This window comes from Zalophus californianus, chromosome 10, assembly GCF_009762305.2.
Source record: "Zalophus californianus isolate mZalCal1 chromosome 10, mZalCal1.pri.v2, whole genome shotgun sequence".
NCBI classification, from domain to species: Eukaryota; Metazoa; Chordata; class Mammalia; order Carnivora; family Otariidae; genus Zalophus; species Zalophus californianus.
In genome coordinates, this window is record NC_045604.1 from 87,830,757 (window position 1) to 87,846,203 (window position 15,447).

At 37.5% G+C, this 15,447-nt stretch overlaps 1 protein-coding gene across 5 annotated transcripts in view; it reads left to right on the top strand.

The window, feature by feature from the left end:
- Window positions 1-15,447, top strand: part of REXO5 (RNA exonuclease 5) — a 48,053-nt gene that overhangs the window by 3,593 nt on the left and 29,013 nt on the right. For all 5 annotated transcript variants that reach the window (XM_027612151.2, XM_027612150.2, XM_027612154.2 and 2 more), the window contains exons 4-12: window positions 1,763-1,889; window positions 2,988-3,084; window positions 6,729-6,872; window positions 9,772-9,860; window positions 10,824-10,939; window positions 12,444-12,582; window positions 12,728-12,822; window positions 13,821-13,923; window positions 15,243-15,346. In XM_027612151.2, coding sequence (XP_027467952.1) covers window positions 1,763-1,889; window positions 2,988-3,084; window positions 6,729-6,872; window positions 9,772-9,860; window positions 10,824-10,939; window positions 12,444-12,582; window positions 12,728-12,822; window positions 13,821-13,923; window positions 15,243-15,346 — 1,014 coding nt within the window. The remainder of the gene's footprint in view (window positions 1-1,762; window positions 1,890-2,987; window positions 3,085-6,728; window positions 6,873-9,771; window positions 9,861-10,823; window positions 10,940-12,443; window positions 12,583-12,727; window positions 12,823-13,820; window positions 13,924-15,242; window positions 15,347-15,447) is intronic.

Here is a 15,447-nt window from a genome sequence, read left to right on the forward strand (position 1 = left end):
AGTTTTTTCTTTTTCTTTTTTTCTTTTAATGGTTGGGGAGGGGCAGAGGGGGAGGGAGAGAGAGAGAATCCCAAACAGGCTCCAAGCCCAGTGTGGAGCCCAATGCAGGGCTCAATCTCATGACCCCGAGATCAGGACCTGAGCCAAAATCAAGAGTCAGATGCCTAACCAACTGAGCCACCCAGGCGCCCCCTACATTTTTTTTTTTTTTTAAAGATTTTGTTTATTTATTTGACAGAGAGAGACACAGCGAGAGAGGGAACACAGGCAGGGGGAGTGTGAGAGGGAGAAGCAGGTTTCCCGCTGAGCGGGGAGCCTGATGCGGGGCTCGATCCCAGGACCCTGGGATCATGACCTGAGCCGAAGGCAGAAGCTTAATGACTAAGCCACCCAGGCGCCCCTACATTTTTTCTTATAGGAGTTGCCAACATTTAATTTGGGAATTCCTTTATTAAAATCCAGATACTTTATTTCTTCAAAAAATTCTAAGATGTGGCAGTTTTATCCCTGTATTCCCAAATGGCAACAATTTGTCAAAGCTGAACAGTAGCCTTCCGCTTACAGATGGGGCATGTACACTTTAGTGTACCACCTACTGGTAAATAAGGCCTGCTTCCCTTATTTACGTTATCTGTCTGGCTGCTTTTTGGTTTGCAACCCTCTTGGGAGCTTCCTGGGTGTAAACTGAAACCTGCCCCACTTACTTGGAGGGCAGGGAGAGACTGAAGAGGCAGGCTGTTCAGGTTGGTAAGTGGCAATTTTAATAATAAGTGAAGGGAACTTACATACAGGGCTTGTCTTGGGCAGGAGGATGACAAATGGATCCTTACACATGCCTGCCAAATCTTAAAAAAGTTTATATAGAGGGCTTAACTGGGTTCAGTCATATGAACCATGCAGGTGTTTTCAACACCACATCACTGTCTCAAGGCTATGTCCTTGGAGCAGCCTCTGGGATCAGGAAAGACAAGCAGAATCCACATTCAAAGGACAAAGGAGAAGGGGGTGAGGAGCCTTCAGGTGCCAGGGTCCAGCTGACAGGTTAGCTGGCAGTCATGTCTTTTCACTGACCTTTCCCAATACCGCTTAAAGGTATTTTGGTTTGTAACCCCTAGTGGAGACCCAATTGAAAATAACATGATCATGTGTTAAGAATCCCAGTTAATCTTTTCTGTTCCTTTTACATTAAGGGACAAAAAGAATTATACTATTCTGATATCTTCAATGCCATTGTTAAATGTCTAGTGAAAATTGCTTTTGTATATGTACCAATAAAAAATTTTTCAAAACTTTTAAATTTCTCAGACATATCTATCTAAGGGAGATTGGCTAGATAACTCAAAAGCCATCTTCTGTATTAACAAATATTGCCAGTAGTCTGTCAATTTATCTAAAACTGGCTTTCTTAAAGCCAGTCATGTGATTACTAGCTTAGGAAGGACTCAGCAGCTTGGGATCTTGAGGATATGCCTTTGTAAAATGAGTTTATTTCCAATTTAAAACAAATTGTAATAGGATTTTGGATTTGAATGCATTGTTTTTCCCTTGGTATCCTACTTGATTTGAATGCAATAAACTATTATCTCAAGAGATCTTTATTTGAATTCTGTATAGTAATAGCTGTTCTTTGCCAGGCAGTCATTGAGTCATGGTAAACTCCATTAACTGTTCCTCACTGCTTTTTTTCCACCCTTCCCTTTTGTATATCTATAACTGACTTGATGGTATCACTTTTAGCTGTGTTGGTTTGATTTTTCAACAGCTGGTGCCAGCTTTTTCACCAAAACCATCTGAACAACGTGGTGGTTTTTGTACTGCAGGGAATGAGCCAGCTACACTTTTACAGGTTCTATTTGGAATTTGGATTTCTCCGAAAGGCATTCAGACACGTAAGTTAAGAAAACTCTAGCAGGGCCTGAGTTGAGTCCTCTCATCCAAAGACTAGTTCATGTCTCAAACTATGCTCTTTGGCAACCTGATTGAACGAGCAGAAGAGGTTGTAGAAAGCAAGAAAGATTAAGATTCAGAGATCTCTTGTTGAGATTAGGTTTGCCTCTGATTTTCTTTGATAATTTAGGCAAAATATTTATTACCAGATTACAATCTATACGTAGTCCCCAGGCTGATATATCCTGTTTTATTCGGGTTATAGTGTTTTCAGAAATTAAACACTTTACATAAGTCTGTGTTTTTTGGCCTCTTGACAACATCACAAGATTGGACATCCTTAGAACAGTATCTGGAGCTGAATAGCGGCTGTCATCTTTAGAAGAGGCATGTGCTATTTTCCTTCCCATAGCCACCACCAGTCTTTATTGGACTGTTTCATCCATTTACTGCTAAGGGATTTGAGTTGGTGAGTCCTAATCTCCTTGGGTCTCCGTTTTCTTTTTTGCTTTCATTTATCAAAGGCTACATATATGCTAGGACCTACATCAGTCATTCTGCGTGCATCATCTTTAATTTTCACAGTAATTCTGTGAGAGATATAAATATCTTCTGTATGTGAGGAAACTGTAAGTAACTTGTCCAAGTTATAGCTAGTAAGTGTTGGAGCTGGAATTTCAGCACAGGTGAGCCTAAGGCTGGAGCTTTCAACCTTTCAGCTTTGCTGTGTCATCTGTCCTAACTACTTGGCAAGCTGTCCACTAAAGTATAATAGATACAGAAGTGCTTTGGAAAAAGAGACTTTCCTTTTCTGAGTTGTACATTTCTATAATGTTTGTCTTTGTTTCCAATGTGTAATCAGAACCAAAGAAAATATCTGAGCTGGGATAAAGGTGGCGTCACTTACGTAGTCACTTTTTTTATTATTATTATTATTACCTAGTCACTTTTATACATTAAGGAAACAGTCCTCATTTTGCAATACAAACAGTTAAGGTCCAGACCTTTCATAGCACTGAGCTGACAATAAAAGTGCAAGTCTTTGACAATATTTTAACTGCTTTCAAGCATTTTTATAAAAACTTGGTATGTATTTTCAGAAATTCCGCTTGCCACCACCATCATCTAATTTCCTAGCTGATATCACTGGACTGCAAAAGAAACAAATAATGGGGGATCTATCCAAGATGGTGGAAGGTATGGCTGTGACTCTGGTTTGATGATTTGCTCATTCTAAAAGACATTATGGATATGCTTATAAGTGGGTTTATCAGTCAAGTTTATTCTTGCAAACAACTAAGGTCAATTCTAACTACCTTAAACAGAAAAGCAGGTTTTTTTTTTTTTTTTTTTTTTTTTGAAGAAAAAATGGATAAGTACCTCGGGAAAATAGAGAGCAGGAACCATAGCCTGTATTCATGCCCCAGAAACCATCTGGTTAGGTGAGATAGCATAGGCTATCCCTGCATATCACTTAACACTGGACTCTTATAAATTACTGGGAATAATTTTTAAACTGTCAGTGGGTCTTTGTACCCATGAGTGTACAGATGTGGAGGAAGATCTTGCCTTTGACTAATGTAAAGGACACCCTTAATACTACTCACAGTGGGGAATAGGCAGGAGGTTAAGATGCTGGCCATCTAAAAGAGAAATACCCATGATGGCAATGTTTTTCAAACGATGGGTTGTGTCCATGAGTAAGTTGTAGTTAACCTTCTGTTTTTGTAGGGGGAAGCAGGTAAGTGATGGAATAGAAAAGAACTTGCTAGATAGAGTTCATTGGACATAGTAAGCTAAGTATTGTTCAGTGATGCTTTTTTGTGTGTGTTCAGAAATAATAGTTACACTGAGGAGACATGAAAAAGTGGTGAGGAGTAGCCAGTGATTCCTTCCTATCTCCTCTAGGACTGTGCTTCCTACTATCCTGTCTTAAAGACCCCTGACTTCCTTCCTTTCCACTGTTCCCCTCTCCTTCTAATAGATGTCTGTATCTGACCTGCCTCTGTGTTTTATTTGACCTCCACTGTATTTTAAACATTTTTGAGTAAATAACAGAGTAGTCATTAACTAGATTCAAAGCTCATATAAAGACATAGCATTGCAAAAGAAATCATCAGAAAAAAATTTGATGTGGCTAAAAAATATAGATTGTTGGGGATAATTGGGGGAGGATGGTAGTGGTGAGAGACGAGGCTGAGAGAGGTAGGTTAAAGCTCTGTCCTACAGGCTGTAGATATCATGCTAAGGACTTTGGATTTTATTCTGTAGACTTTGAGGAGTCAGAGGATTATGGCTAGTTCTCTATCCTCTTAAGGATTTCACTTTGTTTCCCATCCTAAATATCAGAGTCCCAAAGCGTAGTCTGTAACACTGATCTCCCCTCAATTCAGTCTTTCCTTCAAAATATTTATATATCTCCCCAAGTTGACCTATCGCTCTTCTTTGGTTAACGCCTGTATCTTTATCTCTAGGTCTGATGTCCCAGATTCCAGGCTTGAATTTTCAACTGCCTGCTGAATGTTGCCACTTGGATATTCCCCTGTCCCCTCAATCATAACATAGCTAAAAGCATTTTTCTCATCCTTAAATAACATAACAGGCTCCCATCTTCAAATCGCCTTTTCTGTTGGTATCAATTTTCTCTTAAGACAATAGTTTTGAATTTTAGAATTACTTTTCTTTTGGCTCCCCATACCCAGTCTGCATAGCTCATTCCCTTTGCTCCTATGAATATCTATTTATATTGTCACTTTACCAGAGAGATCTTCCCTGATTATAAAATTTAGGACAGTAACTCTTTTCCTGCCCCAGTACACCCTCTCCTCTTTTCCCTCCTTTACTTTTCTCCGTGGTCCTTGTTCCTTACCTGACATATTATATATTTATTTATTGTCTATCTTCCCAATTAGAATTTCAGTTCCATGGAGAATTTTGTTGACTTTGTTCATTGAGGAATCTCTAGTGGCTAGAACAATGCCAGGCATATAATAAGTACTTAGTAAATACTTGTTGACTGAATTGAGTTATTTTATCACTGTGTTCTATTTGTTTTTCTTGTATACTGTTTCTTTCATATATCCCTTTTCCTCCATCCTTTCCACCATCTTGATTCAGACTCTATAATCTTTTTTTTTCTTAGTTGGTTTTTTTTTTGTCCAGAATTTCTGCAAAACTTTTTCTCATTTCTCTCTCTCCATTTTCCACCTTATCTTTGAGGTTGATCTTTCTTAAATACTGTTATGCCATTTCCCATCTTAGGAACTTTCTCTTGCTCTCCGTTATTTATTGAATAATGGACTAAAGTCCAAACTCTTGAGTCTGGCATTTGCAGTGGTCTACAGTTCATTTTTATACTCCTCAACCTTGTTTCCTATACTGCTTTCCTACACAGACTTTTTTTTTTTTTAATTCTCAGTTGGTCTAGTCATTACCATAACCAAGTTTGCTTTGTACATTTCTGTCTTACCTGGAATCCCCTCTTTTCTATTTACGGTATTTTGACTTCTTTAGTTGCAAAGACCAGATACTCATTCAGGCCATCTTAAGTGAGAGGGATATTATTAAAAGGATGCACGTAGACTAGAAATCTATCAGGAGTCTAAGTGCCCTTTCATGGGCAGTTCTCTATATTTCCTAGTTTGATTTTGGAAGCAAGCAATCTGATCAGCTTAGCTAATTACCATTGTCCCTTGTGAGCCTGTCTTGGCTAGGAATATCAACTTACTGGTCTACTTATCTTTGAGGTTGTAGATGGGTCTCTTTTCCTCAAAGATTTTATTTATTTATTTTAGAGAGAAAGAAAGAGAGCATGAGTAGGGGAGGAGCAGAGGTTGAGGGACAAGCAGACTCCATGCTGAGCACAGAGCCCAGCACAGGGCTCGATCCCAGGACCCTGAGATCATGACCTGAGGCAAAATAAGAGACGCTCAACTGACAGCCACCCAGGCACCCATAGATAGGTCTCTCTTAAGCCAGGTTCCCACTCTCAATCCAATCGGTGACCATTCCTGCTTACAGAATAGGATGATGCTTGAGCAAGTGGCTAGGGGTGGAATAGATTTAGCTAGAATGGGCTGTTAGGAGTGGCAGGCACTGTGATGGGCAGGTCTAAGACACCAACTATCTAAATTCTGCTTTTTCTTCAAGACTCAGCTAATCTTTTCCTCTGTTGAACCATATCTCACCACCCCAGCCAGTGTATTTTTCTTCCTTTCCCTTTTATAGCTTTTATTATTACAACCCATTTGAGACTTATACTCTCTTTATGTTCCTATAACTTTATTGCAGTACAGGCTCCTTAAAGTTGGGGCTGGGTCTTATACGTCTTTTGACCTTCACTGTGCTTACCTGACACAGGTTTAGAAATATGTCCTTTGAGGTTTCTTAAACACACATTCTTTTTTTTTTTTAAGATTTTATTTTAAGAGAGAGCACAAGCTGGATGGCGGGCAGGGGAGTGTGGAGGAGCAGAGGGAGTGGGATAAGTAGGCTCCGTGCTGAGTGCAGAACCTAAAATGGGGCTTGATCCCACTACTCTGAGATAAAGACCTGAGCTGAAATCAAGTCGGACACTTAACCGACTGAGCCACCCAGGTGTCCCTACTTTTTTTTTTTTTAAGATTTTATTTATTTATTCATGAGAGAGAGAGAGAGAGAGGCAGAGGGAGAAGCAGGCTCCCAAGGAGCAGGGAGCCCGATGCGGGACTCGGTCCCAGGACACTGGGATCGTGACCTAAGCCAAAAGCAGATGCTTAACCATCTGAGCCACCCAGGCGCCCCCAGGTGTCCCTTCTTGAACACACATTCTGATGTAAGTTTAATTGTTCTTTTTGTTTCAGGGTCTTTACCTTCTGCCGGTTCACAAGTCAGCATCAACTTGCAGAATGACCCTATTATTCAAAAGTATGGCTCTAAGAAAGTGGGCTTAACCAGATGCCTTCTCACAAAGGAGGAAATGAAAACATTTCACTTTCCATTACAAGGTAGGTTTATATTTAATCTGATGTTGGTAACAATGTAAGAATATTTAACAGTTTATTTGAAACTATTACTGTTGAAAGTTCATTGTTTTGTCTGCTTTCCAAATGACTTAGTCCATTTTATATTAATAAGGAAACAATGTAAGTGTAGATGTGTATCATGATTGGTAAAGTGATGATTTCGGATAGTACATAAACATGACCTTAAATATCATTGAAATATTCTGTGAGAAAAGTTATTCCTTTTACAGTTTTCCTTCATTCCTTCCTACTATATTAAAAGGAAGTCAATATGTCTTTAACACTTCTCTAGTACTTCCCGTCTTCCTCTTACCCCACCATACCCCATCTTCATTTTCTTCAATGAATAGAACAAGTCTGGGCTCAGAGTCTTGGTCAATTATATAGCAAGAATTTAACAAAAATGCTTTAATTTCATTTTATTTTCTTTATTACCTTTTAATTATAGCAGTAATGTTAAATTTCTTTAAAAAAAAAACCCAATCTATTGAGATATATAATTAATATACCATATAATTCACCCATTTAACATAATACAATTCAGTAGTTCTTAGTGTATTTACCGAGTTTTACAACCGTCACCATAATCAATTTTAGGCTACTTTCACACCACAAAAGAAACCCTATACTATTATTTTTCACACACACCCTTACCCCCTAGGCAATCACTAGTTTCTGTCTGTGGATTTACCTATTATAGATATTTCATATAAATGGAATCAAAAAATATCTGGTCTTTTGTAACTGGCTTTTTTCACTTAACATAAAGTTTTCAAGGTTCATCCATGTTGTAGCATGTATCAGTACTTCATTCTTTTTTTAATTTCTTTTCCTTTTATTTTAAATTTAATTTTAGTAAGATTAAATATAATTTAATTTTAGGGGGAATCTGGCTGGCTCAGTCAGATGAGCATGAGACTCGTGATCTCAGGGTTCTGAGTTTGAGCCCCACGTTGGGTATAGATATACAAATTTAGTTTGAAAATAATATGTGTGGCACCATCCATATATGAAAACTCGTTTATTTTAGTTAATCCTACTTATTATTTTTTAAAGATTTAACAAGCAATTTTTTTTTAATGAAGTATAGTATTTGACACACAGTATTACATTAGTTTCAGGTGTGCAGCATAGTGATTTGACAGCTCTGTAATTATGCTGTGCTTATTAAGTGTAGCTGCCGTCTGTCACCTTCATTTATTTTCATTCAAATGATATTCTGTATATAGATATACAACATTTTCTTCATTAGTTGATGGACATTTGGGTTTCCACATTTTGGCTATTATGAATAATACTGCTATGAACATTCAGGTACATATTTTTGTGTGGACATATGTTTTCATTTTGGGGAAGTATATCCCTAGGAGTAGAATTGCTGGGTCATATGATAATTGTTAAACCTTTTGAAGAACTATCAGACTTTTTCTGGAGCAGCTATACCATTTTACATTCCCTCCAGTGATGTATAAGGGTTTCAGTTTCTGCACATTCTTACCAACAACTTGTTATTCTGTCTTTTTGATTATATCCATTATAGTGGTGTGAAGCAGTATTTCATGATTTTGATTTCTGTTTCTCTGATGGCTGATGATGTTGAACATCTTTTCATATGCTATCTGTAAGATGGAGTTAATAGCTCATATATCATGGATTGCCATGGGGATTAAATGAGTTAAGGTATACAAAAGTGCTTAGCATATTGGGTGGCACATAGTGCTTTTGAAAAGTTATTTTTTGTTATTGCTACTAATCATTTAGATAAGGGCAGCAGTATAAAGTCTCCCAGATTTGGGTTTGCCTCTCTTTTCTGGTCTAGATCATATTTTGGTTCTTTTAATTGTAATTAGTTGGCAATTTTGAGGTACTATGACATAGAAACTGGTCAAAGTTCCTCAAACTCTACTTTGTTTCTTGTCATACAAGATCTAGGTATTTTTACTGTTTAAGCCTCTGTCTGAAGGTAAGAATTTTCAATGGTTCAAACAGTTTGAGACCCCTGAGCTGAATATGCCTGGTTATTGACTAAGTAAGGGTACACAACGGAGGGGGTACCTTAAGCCTATAGGTGGGTTCCTGTAGGGAATTTTCAGGCTATGACTCCAGAAAAATGCAGGCATGTTTCTGAACAGAGATCTCAGGGGAGTCTCAAGGGTAGAGTTGGGTGCAGACGTGCACGTGGTGAATGTTGCTTTCTGCCTACAGTGAAATCCGTTTAGATCTCTATTGTGATGGAATTTCATTCCTACATTTTCTTTATTTAGGAAAGAAAGATGCTACATGCAGTTTTTGCATACTTTATTATCCTCCTTTAGTGCCTACATGAAAAGGTCCAGTGACTTGGGATTTAGCCAAAATTTAGGTATTTTTTGTTTTGGTTTGGGTTTTTTTTTTTGAGAGAAAGCGTGCATGCATGCACACAAGGGAAAGGGACAGGGAGAGGAGAGAGAGAATCTTAATCAGGCTCCATATCCAGTGTGGAGCCCAATGTAGGGCTCAATCTCACAAACCTGAGATTGTGACCTGAGCCAAAATCGAGTTGCATGCTTAACTGACTGAGCCACCCAGAAGCCCCAGCTACAATTTAGTTATAATCTCTTATATGGAGGAAAAATTGTTACTTGGTAACTGCCAAGAAGTCCAGGCTCTAGTATCCCCTATAAGAGCAGCCTGTAGTATTCTCCCAGATGATAAAAATGAGCAGATGGAGAAAAACTCGAGGACCGACATTGTCTCTCATATAATTTTTATATTTCAAGTGTCTAACAGACAAGGTGTCCAGCAAATATGGTATTTCAGTTTTCCCTCGGTGAATGAATCTAAGAGTGATGTTTATCATCTCTAGTTTTAAAAGCAGATATTTTACTTCTTTTCCTCCCAGGTTTTCCTGACTGTGAAAACTTTGTACCTACCAAATGTAATGGTTCTATAACAGACAACAGTCCTCTCTTTGGACTTGACTGTGAAATGGTAAGTACGGCTTTTAATGTTTCACCTGGAGGGTTACAAACTAGAGTCTAGAAGAAGATGATTTCTTGAGTCTAATGCACCAGTTAACCGGTGCATTTAGTTCCAGTATTTTGGTTTAAATAACTGAAAGTAGACCCTTTTACTCACATTTTAGAAAACTTTGATATATGCTCCAGGATGAAGAATAAATATCACATAAGTTTTTTAACTAGTTGTTATGTTTAACCAAATCTCTGTCATTTACTCTAAGTTTACTCCTTCTGTCTTTTGAACAGGGTTTTACCGTTCCCCTAAAGACTTTGACTCAATTACCATTGGTTTGGCTTAGTTTTACACATTTAAGATCAGAAGTAGGATTTCCCTCAAGCTCCCTTTGTGTTTTACTTTGTCTAATTAGTAAGTCTCCTTTCAAAGACAGGGCATCCCCTATCAGTACTCAGGTACCAGTCTCTCATTTCTTAACAGAGTGGCTAAGAGCTAAAGTTTTTGAATCTCATATCAGAGTGTGTATCCTGGCCTTTCCTATTAATGGTGTTGTCATTTTGGACAAATTCTGTAACCTCTCATTCTCAGCTTCTCTCTCTGTGAAGTGGGGATAATAACAGGTACCTCATCATTTTTAGTATTGCCTTAGATGATAATAGAGCATATTAATAAAAAATTACTTTCTAGTGGTACTCGGCTAATACTGGGATGTCATACACAATAAATGGTAAAATGATGATTGATGTTATTTCCATCCATCTTCCTTGAGCACATCCTTTTCAGAGCAATTAGATGAAATGTTCAGCAGGCTGCCTAGCTTTAATTTTATCCATACTGAGCTGTCTAGTTAGCAAAGGTTGTGCCATTGTCACTGGGACCCCAGTAGATTACAGTTGATGCCAGTTGAGATAGTGTTAATAATGAGAAGAAGCAAGAGTCTCCACAGTTCAGCAGTCTGACTATGGCCTGTTTTTTCAGTGCCTCACATCCAAGGGGAGAGAGCTAACACGTATCTCACTGGTTGCTGAAGGAGGCTGCTGTGTTATGGATGAACTCGTTAAACCTGACAACAAGATTCTGGACTACCTTACCAGGTATTTTTCACCTTGCCTTCTGCCATCCCTAGTACTGGCAGACTAGAGTGGAATGTGACAACAGGAATACTTTGTAGTTTCTGTTTGTTTAGGTATTTATCTACTTTTATGTTATCAAAGACAAGGCTGGGGTAGCACAACTGTAAATTTTAAAACTGAAATTGCACAATGTCACTGTATAAAGCTCTTTAGCCCTCTTGCTCTCTAGTCTTCCTGTGACCTTAAGTAAGCAGATCTTCCTTGTCTAAAGTCTCCAGGTTGTAATCATTATGTAGCAACTGCCAAACAGCTGGCGTTTTGCTCTCTGATAAGACTTCATTTGAAAAATCTGCAAATCACCATTTGGCGGTCAAATGATTTAGAGCTTAAGCTGCCTTGACCTCAAAAATCAAAACAAAACAAAGTTTTTCCATAACAGAAATTTGAAGCTCAAAAATTTTAGTCTTTTTATTGTAATTTCACAATGTACATATTATAGTGATTAGGCAAAGAAAATCTAGTAAAACATGATTCTTGAAGTTGCATCTATAGATTCTGCTTACCTTAGGCACAGAAGAGGCCATGATAGTGATAAAGATTGTCTTATTAGCAGACATAATTAGTATTCTTGGGGAACAGTCATTTGTGGCAAAGATGTATGTACAAGCTTGTTTGTCACAATATTTCAAAAATATGGGAATATAAACATCTGAAAGTAGTAGGGGATTGGTTAAAATATGTGAAATCCATATAATGGAATACTCTAACCATTTGAAAGGATGTGTTGAAATAGATTTATTGATAATGATATATGGCAAATGATAAAACCATGTTATAAAGTAACATGCATTATGATTGCATTTTTATAAAAATAAAATATATACAGGAGCACCTGGGTGGCTCACTCATTAAGCATCTGCCTTCGGCTCAGGTCATGATCCCAGGGTCCTGGGATTGAGCCCCGCGTCAGGCTCCCTGCTCGGTGGGAAGCCTGCTTCTCCCTCCCCCCACTTCGCCTCCTTGTGTTCCCTCTTTAGCTGTGTCTCTCTCTGTCAAACAAATAAAATCTTTAAAATAAATAAATAAAAATAATAAAATCTATACATGGGGGTGCCTGAGTGGCTCATTTGGTTAAGCATCCAACTCTTGATTTTGGCTTAGGTCATGATCTCTGGGTCCTGGGATTGAGCCTTGCATCAGGGGCTTTGCAGTCAGCGGGGAGTCTGCTTGAGGTTTCTCTCTCTTCTCTTTCTCTCTGCTTCTCTCTCTCAAATAAATAAATCTTTTAAATATATATATATACATGAACATATGTATCAAAAAATATGAAAGGATATTTACTAAAATGTAAAAAGTGATCATCTCTAGGTCATGGGATTTTGGGTTAAATTTCCTCTTAACTGTATTTTCAACCTTTTTAAACCGAGCATATATTAATTTTTAAAAATATTCTTTTGAAATGACTTTTCAGGGAGGAAAACCTATTAATATCCTGACCTGTCCATTTCTCTCTTTTTATTGAAAGCTTTTCAGGAATCACAAAGAAGATTCTTAACCCAGTGACAACCAAACTCAAAGATGTACAGAGACATTTAAAAGCACTGCTTCCTCCTGATGCTGTGTTAGTGGGCCATTCCTTAGACTTGGATCTCAGAGCACTGAAAGTGAGTATCTGACTTAGTTTTTCCAGTATATATTGCCTTTTCCATTTATTTCAAATCTGAAGTCTTGGGTTCTTTTATTCCCTCAGCCCACTTGTTTTTTCCTTTAGCATAGGATGCTACTCATTCTATTCTCTTTCCTCCTCAGATGATACATCCATATGTTATTGATACATCATTGCTTTATGTCAGAGAGCAGGGCAGAAGATTTAAGCTAAAGTTCTTAGCCAAAGCTGTTTTGGGGTAGGTTGTTTGCATATTATAATATCGTCCTGACAAGTTGCATATAAGTTAGCATATGATTTCTTATTTAATTCATACTGCAAAATTCAGGGTCTCTGTTCTCCCTATTAGTCTGTAAACATTATTCTTTTCCCTTCTTATGAGTCCTGGGATCCTAATTCCAGAGAAGTATGACTCAGAGATGAAGAAGTTATGGTAATACTAAAAGGGCTTTACATTCACATCTGAGGGTTGATGGATAGAACTGGACAGAACTGTCAGAAAAGTTAACCAGAATTTGAAAACATAATGTTCTTATACTGAATGTATCCTCTTATGTACAAACACATGTGTACAAAGATGTTCATTATAGTATGGTTTAAAACAGCCAAAAACTGCAAATATTCTATAGGAGTGGTTAAATAAATTACGTTTATCTGTATTATTGAATACTTTGTTACTGTTAAAAGAATGTGATGGAACTGTATGTGCCAAAAAAGAACTCTCTTAAAGTACTACTGAGAATAAAATGGAGATGCAGAACAAGATCTATATATGCCTAGATATCAGTATGATGTAGATTAGATCTGGATAAATTTACAGACACAAACATATATACTTTTTTAAGGTTTTTGAAAAAGACCAAGAAAAAATTTAAGTACCTATAGACACTTGCATGCAAATATAAAATTTCTGGAAGGTGACTTTAAATAGTGGTTACATCTAAAAGAATGAGGCAAGGGGTTGGCTGGGGAGTGGCCAGAGACTTTATTGGATAGCCTTTTGTCCAGATGATATGCTTGCTGTAGACAAAGCCATTCCTGATCATTATACATCATCAGTGCCTCTTACTCCAGGTACTCTCCTGGCACTTAGAAATAAAGGAATCTTGATTGTTGTGATAAAATCTGATTATCAGATTGCTGAAATTTTACATGTAACCAGAATATTAGAGGTGGTTCAAAGAACCTATCATTGAAAATGCTGTCGAGTATGTCAGCTTTATCTTGACTTTCCAGGAAAGATATACAGTGTCCAGATAGGCTTGGTCATGATGCCACAGAAGATGCTAGAACCACCCTTGAATTGGCTCGGTATTTCCTTAAGTATGGCCCAAGGAAGGTTAGTATCTTTGACCTATCTGTTTGCATTTCTTAAAATTATGAGACTAGAACAGGTAGTCACAGACCATTTCCTGTTGTTACCTTTCTGTACAAAAGTAGGAGTGTAATTCAAGCTGAGCATTTGGAATTAAGACCTGTATGACTAGCATAATGTAGTAGTTAAGTATGTAGCCTCTGAAGTTGGGCTTATCTGTTTTTAAATAAAGATGGTACAGGGGCACGTGGCTTATTCAGTCAGTGGAGCTTGTGACTTGATCTCGGGGTTGTGAGTTTGAGCCGCATGTTGGGTGTAGAGATTATTTTAAAATCTTAAAGGAAAAAAAGTACTATGTTTAGCTACGTAATCTGGGTCAGTTTCTCTAAAGAACTTCAGTTTTACATCTGTAAAATGGAAACACATTTCTCTGGGATATTGGTGAGGGTAAATGAGATATTTTATATAAAGGTGTTAGTACAGTGCCTTGAATATATTAAGCACTATAATGTGTGGCTCATTGTATACTGATAATTGTAATAATTATGAAAAATCTACATAGAATTTTGCTGTTTTGGGGTGAGGGGAGCATGCCATTGTTTGAGCAGCAGTTCGGTGGGTATAGATTAGAATAGCACATAAGGGAGACATTGATGGAGACTGTTTCTCACAGACCTTGTTACAATGCATTCTAACTTATTAGATGTCCCATTGCATGATATGTTCTATCATGACTCCACTATGAAATAAATTGTAGTCTATGTAGAATCATAAGCATCCAGAATAGTGTTTTGTGTCACAGTGGTAGAAAGACATTCTAAAATGTCTTACGGGATATATAAATAACGATAATAGTTTGGATCTCACTCTCTACATTGCAACTCCCAAGTCGTCTCCCACTTTATGGAAGAAGAATAAACTGATTTTGTATTAAACCAATAAAAGATCTTTTTTTGATGTTGCTATAAAAGCCATTTTTTTATAATTTCCAAAAGTTGTATGTTCACAAAGAAGTAAATTTTAAGTGAGTATGGGATCAGTGATGAGCCCAAGTTGCCATCCCTTTATACTTAGCTTCACTTGGCCTTTTCCCATATTCATGTAACAACATCAGCAGCTGGTAACAGATTGCCATTCTTGGCTAAGCGGTCAGAAACCATCTGGTAGCTATTGAAGCCAACCTGGGACTATGGCAATGGCAAAGCCACTGTCTACAGAAGTAGAGAACACCACTTGAGTGGGCTTTTCTTGGATTTTTTTTGCTTTTTGGTGTTTTATTTTACTTTAAAACTCAAATGCTTTGCAGGGAATTAGATGATTTTTACCATTTTATTTTCTTCAAGATTGCAGAACTAAATCTGGAGGCACTAGCTAGTCGCCAAGAATTGTTAGCAGCAGGCCAAGAACTGAGAAATACAGCAGAAATAGTTTATCAGCCAAACACAAGGTAATATTTTTCAGTTCTAAACAAGAACAAAAACAAATAGAGTGTCTGGTTTCTTATTTACACAACCTGTGAATTTTTTTTTCCTTTTTTGAGTCTATTGA